The sequence below is a fragment of the Corylus avellana genome, chromosome 6 (assembly GCF_965113065.1).
Source record: "Corylus avellana chromosome 6, dhCorAvel1.hap1.2, whole genome shotgun sequence".
In the NCBI taxonomy this organism is placed as follows: Eukaryota; Viridiplantae; Streptophyta; class Magnoliopsida; order Fagales; family Betulaceae; genus Corylus; species Corylus avellana.
This window is the reverse complement of record NC_142495.1, coordinates 23,736,951-23,755,609: the sequence shown is the minus strand read 5'-3', so window position 1 is coordinate 23,755,609 and position 18,659 is coordinate 23,736,951. Positions and strand designations below refer to the sequence as shown.

General features: G+C 35.5%; 2 protein-coding genes across 3 annotated transcripts; both read right to left on the bottom strand.

The window, feature by feature from the left end:
* Positions 1 to 574: 574 nt before the first annotated feature.
* LOC132186360 (calcineurin B subunit-like protein) lies at positions 575 to 11,167 on the bottom strand. Of its 2 annotated transcripts, none has more exons than XM_088517095.1 (14): positions 10,513 to 11,167; positions 9,941 to 10,121; positions 9,783 to 9,842; positions 9,044 to 9,207; positions 8,889 to 8,952; positions 8,713 to 8,781; positions 7,904 to 7,999; positions 6,481 to 6,525; positions 5,786 to 5,856; positions 2,797 to 2,863; positions 2,024 to 2,074; positions 1,520 to 1,563; positions 1,298 to 1,376; positions 575 to 1,028 (listed from the first exon to the last, which is right to left on the bottom strand). In XM_088517095.1, exons 1-14 carry the CDS (start codon positions 10,971 to 10,973, stop codon positions 855 to 857), a joined length of 1,626 nt encoding a protein of 541 aa, XP_088373221.1. In that variant the 5' UTR covers positions 10,974 to 11,167; the 3' UTR covers positions 575 to 854. The 2 variants fall into 2 exon arrangements, with proteins under 2 accessions (XP_088373221.1, XP_088373220.1); XM_088517094.1 differs by having other exon boundaries at positions 1,298 to 1,345; positions 1,453 to 1,563; positions 10,513 to 11,165.
* A 2,047-nt stretch (positions 11,168 to 13,214) lies between these two features.
* Positions 13,215 to 17,810, bottom strand: LOC132187293 (RNA-binding CRS1 / YhbY (CRM) domain-containing protein). Its single transcript, XM_059601558.2, has 5 exons — positions 17,200 to 17,810; positions 15,014 to 15,141; positions 14,595 to 14,820; positions 14,379 to 14,506; positions 13,215 to 13,770 (listed from the first exon to the last, which is right to left on the bottom strand). The coding sequence occupies exons 1-5, from the start codon at positions 17,762 to 17,764 to the stop codon at positions 13,558 to 13,560; spliced, it is 1,260 nt and encodes a 419-aa protein (XP_059457541.2). The 5' UTR covers positions 17,765 to 17,810; the 3' UTR covers positions 13,215 to 13,557.
* Between the last annotated feature and the right edge of the window lie 849 nt (positions 17,811 to 18,659).

Genomic DNA, 18,659 nt, shown 5'->3' with positions numbered 1-18,659 from the left:
ATATATAAAAGAGTAGATGAGGTCCATGATGATGGGATGCCCTTTTAGGGGTGTCATTTCACGTTTAAGTCATTATATATATAAAAGAGTAGATGAGGTCTATGATGATGGGATGCCCTCTTAGGTGGGGGGCTGTCATTTCACGTTTATTGTCCTAGGAAGCAGACACCTAGGAAGAAGCCAGATTGCCGTACTCCTTTTTAAGAATAGGGTTCATCATCATAGTGAATTTTTTTTTTTTAATATAAATAACAATGAGAAAGGACAAATTTAAAATTGCATTTAAAGAGCTTAAAAGTATTTTAACACTTAAAAAATTCATTTAAAAAAAAATACTCGTTTAATAAAAATATTAAAAGCGTTTTTAAGAGTCTAAAAAGCTTAAAAATGGACAAAACGCAAAAACTTTTATAAAAAGCTTTTTGTTGACTTAAAAGCTCTATTTCTTTTAAGTGTTTAATTCTATTCAACACCCATTTATGACTTTCCATTTCTTCAATGCTTCACCCTTTCATGAAAACCCGAACCATTTATCACTTTCCATGTATAAGATAACCAGGAATGGAGTTTGACCAGTTTAAGCACAATATGTGTGATTCTCAAACTAATTATGTAACGTCAGTACACAATACAGATTAATACCCAAACTGAATTGACTTGCAAAAAGAACCAAAAAAATAAAAACCCAAAGTGAATGGAAACAGACCTATGAGCATTTTACAGGGGCAAGATTAGAAATATTAAATCCCCCCGGATACTAATCTCATGGTAACTACCCCCACTCCCACCCCCAAAGCAAAAACCAACAATAAGTGGGGTAAAAGATCTAAACTACAAAAGCATGGAAAACTCATTCATGAAACTACCTCCTCCAGCATCCTATCACTAGCTTCTGACAAGCCCTCGTGCAGAAAACCAGGTAAGAAAAATGCTATCAGCAGAGGATTCCTTCTTAGGCAGGAATCAAAATCATCCTTACTGATCTTCCCATCGTTATCGGAATCAAATAAATTGAACAGCCCATGGACCTGCAAGTAACCAGCATGGCCAAGTTGGGGCCATGTTATAAATGACACAGCTAAAACAATTTATGTACAAAATGGAAACATATTTCTTTAAATTATATTTATGCAACGAGTAATGCTATACATCACCCCCTATCGCCCCAATCCTTCCTATGTGGCATGATCCCCACAACATTTGGTATGTGCAAAGGTTGTGGGGATAATGCCACATAGGATTGGGCGCGGGGGGGTGGGAGAGCCTAATAAAATGGATAGGTTGGGGTATTACTCACCTCATCTACATTCAAGTCTGGGATTGCAGGTCTAAGGGAATCTCCCAACTGATCCAAAAAGCAATTGAAAACCGAGAATGTGCAAGTCAGAATTCAACCAAACATATGTACAAGGAGGAAAATAAGAAAGGAAAAAGAAGGGAAGAGCAGAGTACTTCATCTTCTAATATGTAATCATTTTCTCCAGCCTTGCTTTCAGCAAAGGCTAATTCACAGGCTTGCCTGAATAATGGCTGCTTCATGACATGTGCCGATCCATATAAGAACTGCAAGGAACAAATAATAGAATCAAATACAATCAAATAACATGAAAACGAGCATAACTGGAACCAAAGTGTACAATATAAGAGGTTTCAGCCCAGAAACAAGAACAAAAAATACCGCTGACATTTAACTTGTGGAATTGCACTAGCCATAATAAGTAACTAAAGTAATAAATCTAAATTTTTAAAAATCTAGCTCTGATCAAATGATGATTTTGTATGTTCATGTGCATGCGTCTGAACCTAGCTCTGCTTACATAGGCTTGAAACAAGAAATAAGTATTAAAGGTTGAACGCTCAAACAAGCCCTCAAGGGTGTAAAAGCCTAGATGGAAGAGAGGCTTATTAGTTTTTTTTTGTTTTTGAATAAGTTAGATGGAAGAGAGAGTTGAGAGGGAGGCTTATTAGTTTTTTTTGTTTTTGAATAAGTTAGATGGAAGAGAGAGTTGAGAGGGAGGATTACCTGCTTGAATGTGATCGTTCCACTCTTCTCTACATCAATGAACAAAAATATCTATAATCCAAAAAAAATACTCATTATAAAGGAGAGATGTAAAAAAGTAAAACAATTTTATTAATATAAGTAAACATTTGAGGAAAAGGGTTCTTCTAGCTGACCCTAATCGGTTGTGATTAATGCTTGTGCTGCATGGAGTTGTACAAGGATACATTTAAACAACAGTGTTGTAAAAATAGACGAATTTACTGTTCAGCAAGGTCAACATGGTCTTTGTTAAGTTTTTTACTATTTACTATGAAACAAGCAATAAAACTGAATTTATACGCCAACCACTGTCATCTTTTTCCCCAAGGTAAACACTTATTCTTGCCTAAAAAAGAAAGACTCCTTAATGCTATACTAAGTAATTCCAACGGGAAATGGTCCAGACAGAAGGAGGGTGTAAGGAAACCCTAAGTGTTGACCAATAGAACAGTTATCAAATCCATTGACAACCTCCTACTGAAGTAATGACCAGTATTAGAAACTAAAACGTAATATAATCATTCTAAAGAAAATGATTTTGTAGTACAATGTGACAACTGGAAGCATCAATCCTCATGAGGTCAGCTCATCCATTATATCAAAATCACATTCATATGAAGAATTCTGCTTTGAACATCTTTTACTTCAAAGTTCCCATGGCAAGAAAGTGCCAATGATCACAAAAAGGCATTAGTCTATAGCTAAACATTCCTATGTTACAGGGAAGAAAAAAGATTATTTGGATAACTAACCTCTTCAGAAAGAGAACAAGCCTTGAGTCTATGAACCCTCAAGAAGTCATAGAATTTAACACGACCACTGCAAACAAGATTAAATAGTGAGAAATATAATGGGTTATCTGAAAGTGATCTTCTTGCATTTGGAATATCTTGATTGGCACTTAATACAGCATCACAAGTATGAGGTTTATTTGCCATAAAACATTTATGACACTTCACATTACGCATATTGTCAGTTTATATTTTATATTTTTAATAAGTAATTGGCCCCAATGGGTGTATACAAAAAGGATGAAGGATAACCATATGTTTGTGTATATATATAATGTAGTTTTGATAGAAGGATAACTTTAATAACGGAACGAAGTGTCCCTAAGAGGTAGCTCAATCGGCTGGAGACTACGCCTCATGAAGCGGAGGTCACTAGTTCGAATCCTCACTCCCCCTCTTGTGTGGACATGTCAAAAAATTAAAAAAAAAAAATAACGGAACGAAGTCAACCCCAATCGTTAGGATCCCTTCCATTGAGTCTCTGAACCTATCATTTTCTATTCTCGCTTTATGAACCCTTAAATTTGTTTGGAAAAAGTTTATATACTCCCATCAAACTACCACTAGATTGTCAAAGTCACTCTTCAACTATTGATTTTGTCAATGTCTTCCCCAAACTACTAAAAATTGTTAGCCATAATTTCTTTTTTTCAAAAGACAAAAATACTCTATAAATTCGAAGAAAAAAAAACTATAAAAATAGAGAGAAGAAAAAGAAAGGGGTGGCAAAGCCACCTCCAGGTGTTTGGGGATGGCTTTTTTTTCCTATTGATTGGCTTCTTCTTTTTCCCCCGAATTGTTTAGAAGTTTTGGAAAACTTTTTTATCAAGAGAAAGAGAGAGGGAGAGAGGATTTTGGAGGGAGGGGGGGGGGGCGTTGACAATTGGGTAGTAATTTGAGGGGAGTATGTGAACTTTTCCCTATTTGTTTTATTTGTTTTCGAAAAACAGAATTTGGCTTAGGATTGCCCATTTTTAATTCCAAGCTTCCTCTAAATTTGAAAGTTATCACTTGGTAGGTTTCTATACCAAGGCTTAATCCAATTAAGTCCATAGCATCTACCAATTTCACCATATCCCCCTCTTTTTCTTTTTCTTTTTTTTTTTGTTTAAAAATTGAAGAAGGGGACATTCGAACTTAATAACCTCCACTTCATGAACTGTAAACCTTAACTGATTGAGCTATACTTGAAGTTAGCATATTGTTAATTTATTAACTTATGCATATTAAAGAATTGCTACACAGTGCACCACTGCATGCAATGCAGATGTAACTTGAGAACAATTCTAGATAGGAAGAAATTTTTTGCCGAGATTTCCTCACATAAAGTCAACAAATGGTTTGATGAAGACAACAAAAAACCCAGAGCATCAAGGATTCTGTACTAACAATGCGATGCATTACATTTTAACAACATAAGAAACAAAAAGGATAACTGCACTCTTTCACATAAACATAAACTTTCAAACAACACTTTCACACAAACAAAAGATATCAAGTTCAATATGAATATCTTGAATCAGAAAAAAAGTAATAATATTTAGTTTTTAATGAAAAAATTCCAATCAGCATTAAAAGTTCATAAGAAGAGGGGGAGAGTAAAAATAACAATAAAAAGGAAAAACAAGAAAATATCTGAACTGCAGGTCAGACTCCTTACCTAAAAATGTCATGTCATACACAGTAGGAAGTTTAATAAAATTCAACACAACCCACCCTCCCCCCCCTTTTTCCCTTTCCACCAAAAAACGATAAAGGGAAATAATTTCCTTTTTTAGGCTGGGGGGGGGGGGGGGGGGGGGGGGGAAGGGGATGACCAATAGAGCATCAGTATTTAGGAAATGAAAAAGATTTTAAAAGGACAACTAAAAAAGCCATCATAAGTGATATGCTTTACTTCAATCCAAAAGAATACATGGCCTAATTAATGACCTGCACACAAGTTGGTAACATGCAAAACAGCCAAATGTTTGAATTTAAACTTGAAAACAAAAAATGAGAGCAAAGTCAACAACATCAATTATTCATGCAAAGAATCATATAGCTTTTATATATATATATATATATATAAAAGCTATATGATTCTTTGCATGAATAATTGATGTTGTTGACTTATATATATATAAAAGCTATATGATTCTTTGCATGAATAATTGATGTTGTTGACATATATATAAAAGATGAAACCCCTTTCAGAAGTGCCTTAAAATTGTGACATGTGGCGTGAACCCATATTTTTTAAAGACTAAACTGGTTTTTTAAGACAATTTTTTAACCGGTTTTTTCTTAAAAAATTGGTCATTAATTGCGTTAATTATATTTCAAGAGTTTTCCATATATAAATTATTCAATAAATTAAGTATTATTAATGTCCGAATCAAATAAGGAAACAAATAATATAAATCAAATTATTATGTATTAGTTTTACTCAATTTAATATGTATATTAATATACTTAGGATTCTCAAAAAAAAAAAAAAAAAAAAAAAGACGTCATATATATATATATATAAAAAACCGGTTTTTTCTTAAAAAACCGGTTTTTTCTTAAAAAACCAGTCATTAATTAGCGTCATTAGTTGCGTTAACTATATTATAATCCATGTATTCTTCTTGCTAATTTTTTTTCTTTATACTATTCATTTTAAATCATACATACTTATAGGAACAAAAGTTTAATTTTATTTTTTTATTTAAAGAGGTGAGATATATTTTTATACGTCTTTTTAACTTATAATGAAAAATGATGTGTTTAAATTTTAAAATTAAATTATAATGAAGAATCCCGCGCATAGCGCGGGTTATAAGCTAGTTAACAATAATAACTTAATACAAAAAAAAAAAAAAAAAAAAAAAAGAAAAAAAACACAATTTGTGCATACCATTCACCCAAAAAGAAAAAACTAAGAAACAACTTTCCAAATCTTTGTAAGAAAATACTTCAATAATACCTTGGGTCTGGGTCCATTGACAGAAATTTATCCAGGAAGTCCACAGCTTCCAAGCTGCTTATATGGAATAACTGCAAAATGAAGAGAGGAATCTACTTTACCTTTCCTTCAAATAAAGCAGGCACATATATATATATATATATAAACAAAACTGGTACATTATCTCCCAAAAAAGTGGTAACGTCAGCAATCTCACTGATGAATAGTTTTACAGGAAGAACTGCCTTCTATGAGCTTGAGTAGCAGAAACTAGAAGTAAATGCCATTATGCAATTATTCAGAATACTTAAATGGAAAACATGTAATTGAATACTGGTAAAAAAGTTCTATGCCATGAAGCAAACGACCAAAGGGTACTGTTTCAAAGAAACTCACTCCTCTGTACCAAATAGTTATATAAGTAGACAGATTATCAGAGCTATATGTACAGTTGGCCAGAGTCATGAATGTTAAAAAAAAAAAAAAACGGTTGTCTTCATGTGATTAATTATGAGGAAGGGAAAAAGGGAAAGAACAAAAAAAAAAAAATTCTTGACCAAGTAGACAAAAGGGGAAAACTTTATAAAGAATTAACTTATAAATACAAGGATGCGTCATATATATATATATATATATATATATATATATATATATATTGCTAACATTTATAACACAAGAAATGATTCCAAGTGAGGCAATTCAGTGTGAAGACTCACTGATTCCACCCTAGCCATTTCAACCATGTAACTCGAGGGCTTCTCCTGCAAATAGCATGGCAATGATACATGAGTGCCAAACACTAGTATTGTTGAGTTTCACTAATAACAAGCAAAGCTTAAAATTCAGTCAGAAAGATCATAAACCCTCAAACCCATTAAAAAAGCAACTAATATCGAGATCTGCAAATAAATAGAGGGAATCTTGTAATTATCCATTGATCTGTCCTTTATCACTGTGTAAGAGCTAAACAGAAGGCTAATGTTCGACTCTACCTACCACAAACTTCATTTCACAAAGTTGTAAATACATGCACAAATAAGGACAGATTGTCAATGCAGAGGCCAAAATGAACAAGTGTCACAGCAGCAAACAACATGATTGTCAAATGACTTCGAGGATATGACTCTAGTAGAGCAGAATTGAAGAAGGAATGGGGCAGTCAAACCGCAGCATTTCACTGTTGATTTGAGGCTTTTGGGAGTCAATTTGAGTTGTTGGCATTAGTTGTATGCCAAAATTACAATAAACCTTTAGAGCAAATCTAATAATTATTATTAGTTCTTTCATTAAAACATTTCAACATTGATTAAAAAAATATTACATATCATGTTTTCTTGTTGCCCCACAGTTTACAGAAAATTTAGCAAATCTTGTCTTCTTATCCCTTAACGCTGCAGCAATCTCATCAGCTAAGGAGCATGACTCAATGTGAGACCCGCAACTCTAGAACAAGTACAATAGATCACGGAGGATCTCAAGGCTTAATATAGCTCTCAAACAAAAAGTAAAGGATACTCAACTGTAAAAGATGTCATGCATACTACATCTTGATATATTTAAAATCATTCAAGATTTCATTTCACAGCTCTCACCAATATGAAAGGTCCCCTTAGTAGATTCTTCAATTGAATCACTTTCTATTAACATGGATAAATGCACGGACGGACCCAGAATTTTAGATGTGGGGGGATGAATTAACAAAAAAAAAAAGGATAGTAGGGGGTAAAAATTTGATTTTAAAATAATTATAAGGGTATTTTTTAACAAAAAAAAAATTGAAGAATATTTTGAGGCGTGGGGGGAATGAAGCCCCCCAAGCATAGGGGTAGTTCGGCCCCCCAAGCATAGGGGTAGTTCGGCCCGGGGATATATATATAATTGAATTCTCTACATTTTTCATTCCAACTAAAACCTCCAGCCTAGCACTTCATTCTAGACCTCCAAACAAATAAGCATATTATTTCAGATTTAACTGTGCATTTCAAATTTAAAGTTCACTTGCAATAATAAATATGATATTAATCTGTAATCATCCACTTTCCAAAATTGTTCCTTAAAAAACAAGTATAAAGATCATAAAGGGCACCAATACGCAAGATGGATTGTAATGGACGTAAAAATTAAGCAAGAAACGCAAACCTGTCTTGATTGTGATGCTTTCATAACAAGCATCAAGTCCCCATAGGAATGAGAGGTTTGTATAACATTAAGCTCAGTTGCAATAGCATGGCTTGTCTGCATAAGTCCATATGTGTCGGTTGTTAGTAATAATCTACAATCAATCTATGGCATGATGTGAAAAAGAAAAACATTCAAGAGAAGTCATCCTACAAAGCTGCAAAATTCCATAGTGGATACTGTTATGCATTCATTTACATGCTTCAATTTAAGATCCTAAATTCAAGCTGTCCACGCTACTTTACATACATCCATGTCTGTGCCTGCAACTCAGAACTACCGAAAAAATACTGAAAAAGGAAAAAAAAAATATGACAAAAGAAATATCTAACTCCTGTATTTTAAATTCAAATGAGAATGCACTAAGCACAAAAAACGACCGAGTGAAAATATACTTCTCCTAGTAAAGTTATGAGCAATCAAACAGAGAAAATTAATATGTGTAAGGTAAAGGAACTCTAATAAGAACAAATTCAACTAAAAAGCTTAAAAAAAGTTAAATCAAGTACAATTGCTACATTTAACATGCTTTGAAAACCCACAAGGCCTTCATCACACAGACACGTATATATTTAAAGTACCAAAAAATTAACCCCAAAAAGTCAACTGACAGGACACCCTTGTGCAGAAGTTCAAACATGAAAAATTTATAGTAAGACAGCACAATAGATTCATTATGTGCTTGCAATTGTTTTTTAAAAAAACTATAAAAGTATATCTGACAGTTTGAGAGCACAGCAGAAATAAATCAATTATAAACAGATACTCACCCTCTGAGCCAAATGGACAGCACTTTCTTTTTGATTATTGAGTGGTGAAACAACAGGAAGGTATTCTACCTGTTCAGGTCAAAATAAATGTCTCAGATTAATTTCAAACTTATACAAGAGTTTGCAGAACTAGGTAATGTAGCACCCAATATATCAAATCCAGCAGCACAACATACCTCCATAAAATTGTGAAACTGTGTGAACATTCTAAACATGAGCTTTCCCAAAGAGATATTCCCCCTATGCGAAATGGTATACCACATTACACAAGGCTAGTATGTTACATTAGAGAGAGCACCAAAATGAATTTCACATAAGAAAAGTGCCCTACCATGATTGGTCAAAGTGTACGTAAGGATACCGGACAATTACAGGTTGGATTGGGTAGCCAGGGATGAATGCGCCAAGTTGGAATGAAATAAGGACCCCTCCATTAGTTGTGGTTCCCTCAGGAAATAATAGTAATCGAGGAAATCTACCCGAAGAAGCCTTTCTCTGTATTCAGATCCTTGAAAGCACATTTCTGTATCAAATAGCTAATAAATTGATAAAAATCATTTGAATGTTAATTTCTAAAGGGTTAAAGAGATTTCAAAATCGGATTTAGTATGCAAGTGCTTCTGTTTCTAAATAACGGTTTCTAATTAAGCGCTATTGAGAATGAAAATGACTGACAAGTTTCACTACCACTTAATCAGAGAAGTGAAGCATTGTAGAGAAATTAATAGTAATTATTTGCATTCATCCACAAATGGATCTCAAAAGCAAATGCTTCAACTCATACACTACTAATTAAGGAATAGGAACTTTACGATGTGTTGAAAGATGTGAAAAGGGATACAGCTCCCGATCGATATGTGCTTTCCAAAATATGATAGGGTATAATCAAATAACTATTAGATGTCATTTTGTCAAAAAAGGAAAAGAAAAGGAAACATGGTCTTTGAAAGCAAGTGAACAATATCAAGAAAAAAAAAATCAACACATAAAACATTGAGAGAGACGGGCAATCACTAATGACACATAAACCAAATAGAGATAAGACAGTAAAAATTATAGAAGCTTTATACCTTTATCTCATTGACAGCATTCTTCCTTGATGACGGTGAGAACCTATTAACATATATCACCTGAGAACATAAAAGAACTTCAAAACCACGACTATTGAATCCAATTCAATGGAACTAATTTGATCAGCTTATTTCACTGATTATGGAAATGAAATTGCCTGCATCGCTCTGATAATAGTTCCAACAAAAGGTATGGAATCATGGGAGTCAGCTGCGACGATGGTGGGGAACAACTCATAGAAATAGAAGATGGGTTCGACGTATGACACATGATTAGATACAACTATTGGAGCAGTCTCCCTCGGAGCAGGTTTTCCTTTCCGTCTTATCCAATGATAGCTGCAGGCAACAAAAACACAACATACAAAAAGAAATTCCAGTATCTGAGAACCCAAATAAAAGCATAATCAACTTCACAGGAGATAGAAAGAAGAACTCCACTACAAATATAAGCTAAACCCTAATAGAAGTATTTGGTTTTGGTCTAATTCCAGAAACTTAAAATCTCGACTTGGTTGAATTCGAATATTTGGATTTTCCATATCACTACAAACTCAAAATCTTAATTTCTCTGTCTTTTCCTCCATTTTTCTCATCAACAATCTATACACTAGAATTTTAAAATCCCAACTTTCCTGTGTTTTCCTCCAGTTTTCCACCAACCAAACGAAAAACAGAGCATAACCAAAATCCAAACGAAAAGAAAAAAAAACCCAGAATACCAACATACCCAAAAGAGAAGAGAATAAGCCTGGCGCAAATCCTGGTTACCCACATGATCCTGGACCTCCACCTGGGCATGGGGCTCTGCCTGTCCTTCCAGCCCTGTAGAGCCACCTTCGTCGCCAGAAACCCCATCACTAAGCACACCCCGAAGAGCACGAGCCTCGCCACTGCAATTGGCAAGCAAACCAATATCTTCACCCACTCGTACAACCCGTCGATCCTCGGAGACCCGTTGCGGAATGGGTCCACCGTGGCCGGTCCGGGCACGTCCAGCCCCTTAGACCCGAGAAACTCAAATGGGTTTATGCTGTTGTCGTGAGAACTTCGACCGTTTTGATGATTACGATTGTTGTTGTTGTTGCTACATTGATTGCAAGAGTCAGAGTCTTGAACGGTGATGATTAGGTGGGAGGAATCGGAGGGCTGGGAAGAGAGAAGAGGTGAGGAGAGATCACGGTCCGCCATAGCTGGGGGATTGCGGAGGGACGAAAGTTCAGTCTTCGGTAGAAATTGGAGCTAAAATGATTGGTCGGATTTGCTGTAGTTTTATTTTGGGCTGTGTGTCTGTGGTGGGATATTATTTGTTTGGTTGTCGAGAAAACTTTTCCCATTTTATATTTACTGCCACGTGCATCGAATAGGGGTCACTTCTTCCATCTTCCCTTCCTCTTTTTTTTTTCCCGGGATTTTCTGAATCATGGCCTGCGTATACTTATCATGTATTTTAAATATAATCAACATAGACTAAAGTTAGAAGCATCCAGAATGATAATATTACTTTAGACTTTTTGTGGTTTGATGATGATCTATTTTATTTATATTATTTCTTTTTAGATTGAAAACAAATAAAAGAATAGTGTTACACATTTATATTTTTTTATTCCATCTCTTTTGCAAATTCATTATTAAATCTGTAAAATTTATATGTGATGATTGCACGTATTCAATAATGAATTTATTCATTTCTCATATATTTATCTAAATAAAATAAATTATTGGTATAAGCAACGCCACAACGAGCTAATTCCTTCACCACTAAAGTTGTTTATATATATTTTTTTTTCTTTTAAAAAATAATGCTAGATGTCACTCTTAAGTCCTTTATCCTTTATGCATCCTCTCATTCTCTCCAAACTCAAATGATGTTTAAAGTTTCTATAAAATCAAAATTATAATATCACCTTTTGTTTCTGGTCATAATTTGCTTGCCTGGAAGTCTTTTGCGTGGAAAGGTGGCTGTGTCTCTTTGGATCAACCACACCCTGTAACGGGGGAGGGACCATGAGAGGAGAGTTGGGAAGCTCCAGGCCTTCTTTCTGCCTACAAGTAGAACACTCAAAAGAGTAAACAAGGCCCCCATTGAGTAGGTCTTGTGGGACCCACTGCACCCCACTCATTTGTTGGTTTGCTCTTTGGATTCTACCCTTTTCTCTGTTCAATCTCTCATCCTCCACTCAAAGAATTTTTTTATTATTATTATTATTATTTTATTCTTCTTCTTCTGATAGAAGAAATGATGGAGGAGGAAATAGAAATACTTCAAAACACGAGGTTAATAGCAACCTACTTAGTGAAATGATGTTCACGAAAGTTTGCATTATGATGAAGAGCAGCTTGTTTGCAATTATAACTAAAAACTTTCAAGGATAAATCCATCAATAAACAAGTCAAATATCACTTAATTGGATGACCACTTAAAAATACATAATCCTTTACCTCCATTAAGCTCATGTGGCATTAACGGAGTAAAATGTGATAAAATAATTATTAAGTGTAACATTATTATTTTATTTCCCCTTTGCATTTCTCCAGTGCAGGGAACAATAGGAAAATGACGAGTAATGCTACAAATTACTCTTCTATTCCTCTAATGATGATGTTGCTCTTAAAATTACCATTGAGCTTTAAGACTGGCAAAACGGGTTGGCGTGATGGGTTCTTGTCAACCCGTCTATGACACGAACCCATTTAAGCCAACCCAAACACAACATGTTTAAATAAACATGTTGAACACCCAAACTTGAACACAACATGTTTTCTTAAGAGATAACACAACAAAACACATATAACCCGTTTAATTTAGATGCTAATAGGTTCAAACCTGACACAACCCGACCTATGAACACGTTTAAAGAAAGCCCATTCATTTCTTAGAGCAAATTTGAGATAAAAATTATATATATATATATATATATATATATATATATATATACGGGTCAAACGCAGGTCAACACAACCCGACACGTTTATTAAACGTGTCATAAACGGGTCACCGTTTATGACCCGAAACTATTTAACCTAAACCCTAACCTTAAAATTATGTGTCAGGTTCGCGAGTTAAATTTCCAGCCCTACATTATTATTGGATTTTACTCAAATGGTGATTTTAAAAGCTGTCTCATTTTAGAGAAACACAATAGTAGAAAGACTTTTAAAATTACTCGAAAATGCCTATGTTGATTGCAGCAAAAAACACACTCCCAGCCCCAGCCAAAACCAGCAGTTGGAATTGTCAAATTTGAATGAGAATGCTATTAGTCCTTTCTCCGTTCTTCTCCCATCTAACTTTTTTAAAAATCAACATTCACAATTTCACTCATATAAGTCATACAGATTCAATAGTTGATTTTTAAAAAAGTTGGGCGGAAGAAGGCCGAGAGAAAGGAAGAATAAAAAACCTTACTAAATCCACGCTTTCAGTGGTAGTGCATGTGCAGCACGTGGTATTCTGTATTAAAATTGTGCGAATCCCATCTAAAAGGATCTATACAATAAATAGCCTGTGACTGTCAGATATCTTAATCTGATGGTTTAACACATTCTGTGTCCTGATCGTTCTTTTGCTTCTTTTCCTGAAAATGTGACGGCAGAAAAATTAAAAATAAAATATAAAATAAGGGGAGTGGGGGAAGAGCACCAAAAAGTAGTAGGCATGAAAAGGCTGACACCCTTTTTGGTGTGATCCCTGCAATTGCTCATCACTTTCCTTGTACTCAATCTTCCAAAAATGGTGAGCACAAGCATAATTTGCAGAGAGAAAGGAAAGGAACTAGTCATCATCCCCAGAGTAGAAGCCCTGTTGGCTGTTGGAGCCATCCAAGCTATCATGTCCCCCAGCATTACAAAGCAAATTACCATCTGGATCATCAAATGATTCACGATCTGGAAGAAAGTATCCATCTTCTACAGGCTTGTAGTCCTTCCCCCTCCAAACCACAATCTGCATCTTCTCAAATGTCACCAGGATGCAAGGCACCAGGTCCTGCATCAACATAGGAAAACAATCAAAAAATAAATTACTCAAGAGCCTCTACAATCTTAAAAGGTCAACAGCAGAGTTAAAAGATACACAAGACACACATGAAGAGAAAGGAAACAATCCCATCTTTCCGAGATTTTCAAGCTACTATACACCCATAACATGATATTTTGAAAGTCATTCCAGCAACAGAGAAACAGTAGGAAAGTGCCCCAAGTTGTTTTCTTTAATAACCGCCCAACTAAGGTGGGTGTCCAAGAGCAAGCTCTATGTACACAGAATATCGAGACCATTCAGTATACTTCTCATCATAATTAGGCAAAAAATAATAAAATAAAACAATGATATTGATCACTAGTAGTAGTTCGGATGAGAATGTAGATTTGACAAACACTACAAGCTAATCTTCAGGAAAAAAAAAACAAAAAACAAAAAAAAAACAAAAACAAAACAAAACAAAAGGTTTCTTTCTTCTCTTGCTAAAAACAAATAACAAAGTTTATTTTAATAGGCAACATATTTAATAAAAATATCAAATAGATCAGTATGTCGTATTAGTAAATATAGGAACCTTCATGCTGAGAATACAACTTGAGCTTAAAGTCCTTTACCCTGAGTTTGCAGCCTATTTTCTTGTAATCACTCCTCTCAAGACCTTGGCAGTCTATCCGAACCAGCTCACAACAGAGGAAAGCATCTCTGACCATGGGTACCAGACTACCATAATACCCATTCTTGGCTGCAGTTACAGCTTGGGAGTTAGTGAACAAGAAAGACAGATCAATTGCTGTTAACTACTAAACTCAAAAGGCATAAGCAGTGTATACCGAGTTTTGTTAAAGCGGGAACAGCTAGTCCTCTCTTTCTCATTTCCTTTGTTTCCACAATGCTCAACCCATCAATCGTAGTCTTGATTAACCTGGGATATACAGGCTCGTGGGGTCTCCACAGCATTAATGGAATCACAGGCCTTTTCTTGGGATGATAGTTCCTGCCTCTATATAATACAAGTAGACCACCATGTCTGTGGATGATCTTTCCAAATGTTTTATCCTGAATCAAACGTGGAACTTGTATTTATAATTTCTACCAAGAAAACAAAAAAAATCTCAGGGCCATGCTGCAATAGATTCATGAAAAGCTAAAATACAATGTTAGTAGCTGTGAAACAACCAATTGTTCTTTCTGAGGAAAATGTCATGCTAAAGAAAAAGAAGAGTTTTCAGATTAGAAGGAAACACAATACCTCAAGCTGAGTGCACACATTTTTCATGTCCACAGTGGGAACACCTAAACATTTTATCCTCACAGCTTCGGCATGCTTCCAGTGATTATGGATATCATTCAGCATGTTGTGGGTTAAACCATCTCTCCCTACAAAAAAGACGCACAGAGCTTAAGTCAAAGCAGTGAATGAAAAAAAGGTAATATAGAGGAAAGCAACTGATTATTTGGTTTGGTAAATCAGTTCAGATATGATGCCTTTGTAGTCCCATTTATGCAAGTGCATTTCCTTTTGGACATCTAATGCATGTTACTCCAAGAAAAACATGGCAGGATGTGTAAAAACGGAAGAAATCCGACTTGACCTTGGAAGATGAGGCATCTGCAAGGCAGTCTTTCAACCTAAAATTACATGAATACGATTATAGTTCTAATTATTTTGGTAACATAACCCTATATTTTTGACCTATCATGCTAGTATTTCAAATCCAAACATGACTGACTATCAATGACATTTTTATATTAAATGGTTGACGCGGCACAAAAGCTGTAGTGTACTCTGATGCACCAATTATACAGAATCTTCGATGTTTAAGAACTTGGGGCTGGTTAGATTATAAAAAAATATTGAATCTTGATGAACCTTGACAGAAATTGTTTAGTAGTAAAACAGTGAATTGATTGGAAAAACAAAAGGCAAAGATGGTTGCAATCACGCACCCAGGTTTCTTAAGCAAGCACACCTAGGCAGAAGGTAATCACACCTTCAAAGCTTTGAGAAAAGCTGGTAAAATTTCATTGAACTCAATCTCTATATATTTTCATAGAACACCTAAAAGCCTCTGTATAGGCTATTCCTAGTCTTTTTCTTATGAAGATAAGGATTCCTAAACTAAAGAAAAGCTACTAAAGTAAGTAGGAAACAACTAAAACAAAACAGAAAAGGACTCAAAACACAAACTAAGACTCATAGCCAGCTGGTACAGCCCATAGCCAGCTGGTACAGCCCATTCCAGCAAATTTGGATATTACCATCACCCCTACTCTGATAAAATTTAATTTCAAAATGAACTAGCAACTTCCTACCCTAAAGAAACTTAATACCACGAGTCAGTAGTAACTAAGCAGCCTATGAAGGAAGCCAATTAGGTTCCATATCAAAGCCAGACCATATTTTCAAATTAATTTGATCTTTGATCTAGTTTTTCTAAGAGCTTTTTGCTGGCTGCATCAATGGTAGGTAGTCACTAAAGAAGCAAGTACTACAATTCAATGCTCTAAAAGATTCCCCCAAGGATCCATTCCTTACCTAGCGGCTTCCATAAGGCATTTCCCTATCAATGAAAAAGAACATAAAATGAATGGACACAGAAAAATTGACCACAATTGCCTCCTTGTCCTTGATAAATTTGAAGGTAATTAGTCTCAATTAAATTATGTTTTCCTTGTCTTCTCATAATCTTTTATCAAGCTCTTAGAAGTACTCATAAACTCTTGACAGAGATGCTTCCCTAAATGCAAGAAGACACAAAATAAACACAAATAAAATTCTCTATAAATAATGAGAAATACAGTGCTCAAGTATAATGTCAGAAAATTTAGAAAGAGCACATTTTAAAATAGTATCAAAATACTTTCAAAGGTAATTTTATAAGGAATTATAGTTTTCTGGTCTCCTTCATTGTCATTTAAATGTGAGTACTTATTCCTGCAGTTGTCCTAAACCTTCATCTTTTTCTTCTGCATATTTATATCGGTTTCTTTCCTTTGAAAGGCACTATATATTTTAATTCTCATATGGAAATGACAGTCTTCAGAGAGCTGATGCAAAATCTAACTTGAGTCTCTAGGTACTCTAATTGAACACACGTGAATTAGGAATAAGCACACTCAAATTGTAAAGCACGCTCAACATCTCAAAAAACTACAAGCCAGGTTAACGAAATAAACAAATATCCTACCAATGAAATAGCCAATTCAACATACAAAATACAAATTACAGAATGCAGAAAGCCCATATCCATATTAATCAAATCAAAAATCAAAATACCCAAATCATCAATACCAATCCACAGCTCCCAAAACCTTAAACAACTTATAACAGAACAAAACTTGAGCACCGAATTCACCAAACAAATAAACCAAAAAAAGAAGAAGAAGCAAATACCCAATTCAGCAAACACAGTATGCAATCCAAAAACTCCATACCCAGATTGATTTGCCTCTTGGTTTTGTGCCTCAGACACTTGTCCACCAGAATCTTCCTCTCGGCCTCAGAGAGCGGGTGCCCCTGAACTTTCTCCCTCATCATCCTCCCCTTCTCCTCCAGCTTCGGGTCCTCCGCTCCCTCCACGGACCTGGCCTTGGGGTCCACGGCCGGGGCGCACACCCCAGTCCATTCGCGGTCGAGGCGGCCTGGTCCGAAAGGCGAGTACTTGGGCTCTCGGAGCCCAATGGGCCTCACCGTCGGGCTGCTCTCCGTGTAACTGTACCGGAAATCGAATGGCAACTGGGAGCGTATCGTCTTTTGGCCGGTCCGATCGAGCGACGAGGGCGGACGGTACTGGGCTTTCTCCTTTTTCTTGGGCTTAGGGTTGGGGTTTTGGGGGGTTGGGGAGAGGGAAGGTGGGGGTTTGAAGGAGTAGTTCTGGTGCAGTTTTGAAAAGGAGGAGGAGGTGGTGGAGGATGAGGAAGAGGAGAGGAGGCGGGTGAGGAGCGTGAGCCGGAGTGAGAATTGGGGTGGTTTTTGGCGGGAGAGGCGGGTAAGGGACATCAGGGTTTAAGGAGGATTTGTAGAGTCCGTTGTTGTAGCGAGTGACAGAGTGAGAGCGAGGGGAGGGAATGGCAAGGAAAAAAGGAAAGGAATAAATGTAAAATTGGTCTATGTAGTTGGTCTAATTTATAAATCACTCTATGTGGTTTAAAAAGTAATTTATAAGTCCAAATTGGTCTATGTGGTTGGTCTAATTTATAAATCACTCTCTGTGATTTAAAAAGTAATTTATAGGTCTCTAGGGTAGGCCAAAACAACACTTTACTTACTGAACTCAATTTTTGTTAAATGACTTAACGAAAACCGTTACATTGCCACATCACACCCAATACAAATAAGACACGTATTTTTTTTTTATTTATGCTTTAAAAAAAATGACAAATAAGCTTTTTCACGTTATTTTGAGGCTCCAACACACATTCCACATCAAATTAAATAAACATAATCCCTCTATATCTCTGTGCCGCTGTTGTTTTCATCTTTTCTAACAATTCTTGCCGTCGTATCCATCTTCGTCTTCATGCCGTCATCTTCACCTTCCCCATCGATTCTTGCGTTTATCTCCCGGTGAGCTGTTAGGTTTCGTAATACGATTGAACTCGCCGCCAGAGAATCGCCGGAAATGTCACGACGGTAAACCACCTTGCATTGGAGCTTTTATACTTTCGCTTTTAAGATTTTTTGGCATCTTCGATCTGTGAGTTAAAAACATATCTAAAAAAAAAAAAAAAAAAAAAAAGAAAAAAGATCACTTTTAAAAAGATAAACCTATGGTTTGCTTTTTAAAGCTACCATCTTCCAAGATCTATTTAACACAAACAAGAAAGCACTTGCCATAGAAAAAAAAAACAAAAAAACCAAACACACAAAGAGGGAGAAATTGTTTTCGTAGAAA

Coding starts and splice junctions, on each gene's coding strand:
- LOC132186360 (XM_088517094.1), bottom strand. CDS start 10,973: ATGGCGGACCGTGATCTCTCCTCACCTCTTCTCTCTTCCCAGCCCTCC. Junction 10,122..10,512: donor CTTATTCTCTTCTCTTTTGG/GTATGTTGGTAT, acceptor TGTTGCCTGCAG/CTATCATTGGATAAGACGGA. Junction 2,075..2,796: donor CTTGTTCTCTTTCTGAAGAG/GTTAGTTATCCA, acceptor TTTGGATTATAG/ATATTTTTGTTCATTGATGT.
- LOC132187293 (XM_059601558.2), bottom strand. CDS start 17,764: ATGTCCCTTACCCGCCTCTCCCGCCAAAAACCACCCCAATTCTCACTC. Junction 14,821..15,013: donor ATGTGTGCACTCAGCTTGAG/GTATTGTGTTTC, acceptor CGTTTGATTCAG/GATAAAACATTTGGAAAGAT. Junction 14,507..14,594: donor TCCCGCTTTAACAAAACTCG/GTATACACTGCT, acceptor CTGTAACTGCAG/CCAAGAATGGGTATTATGGT.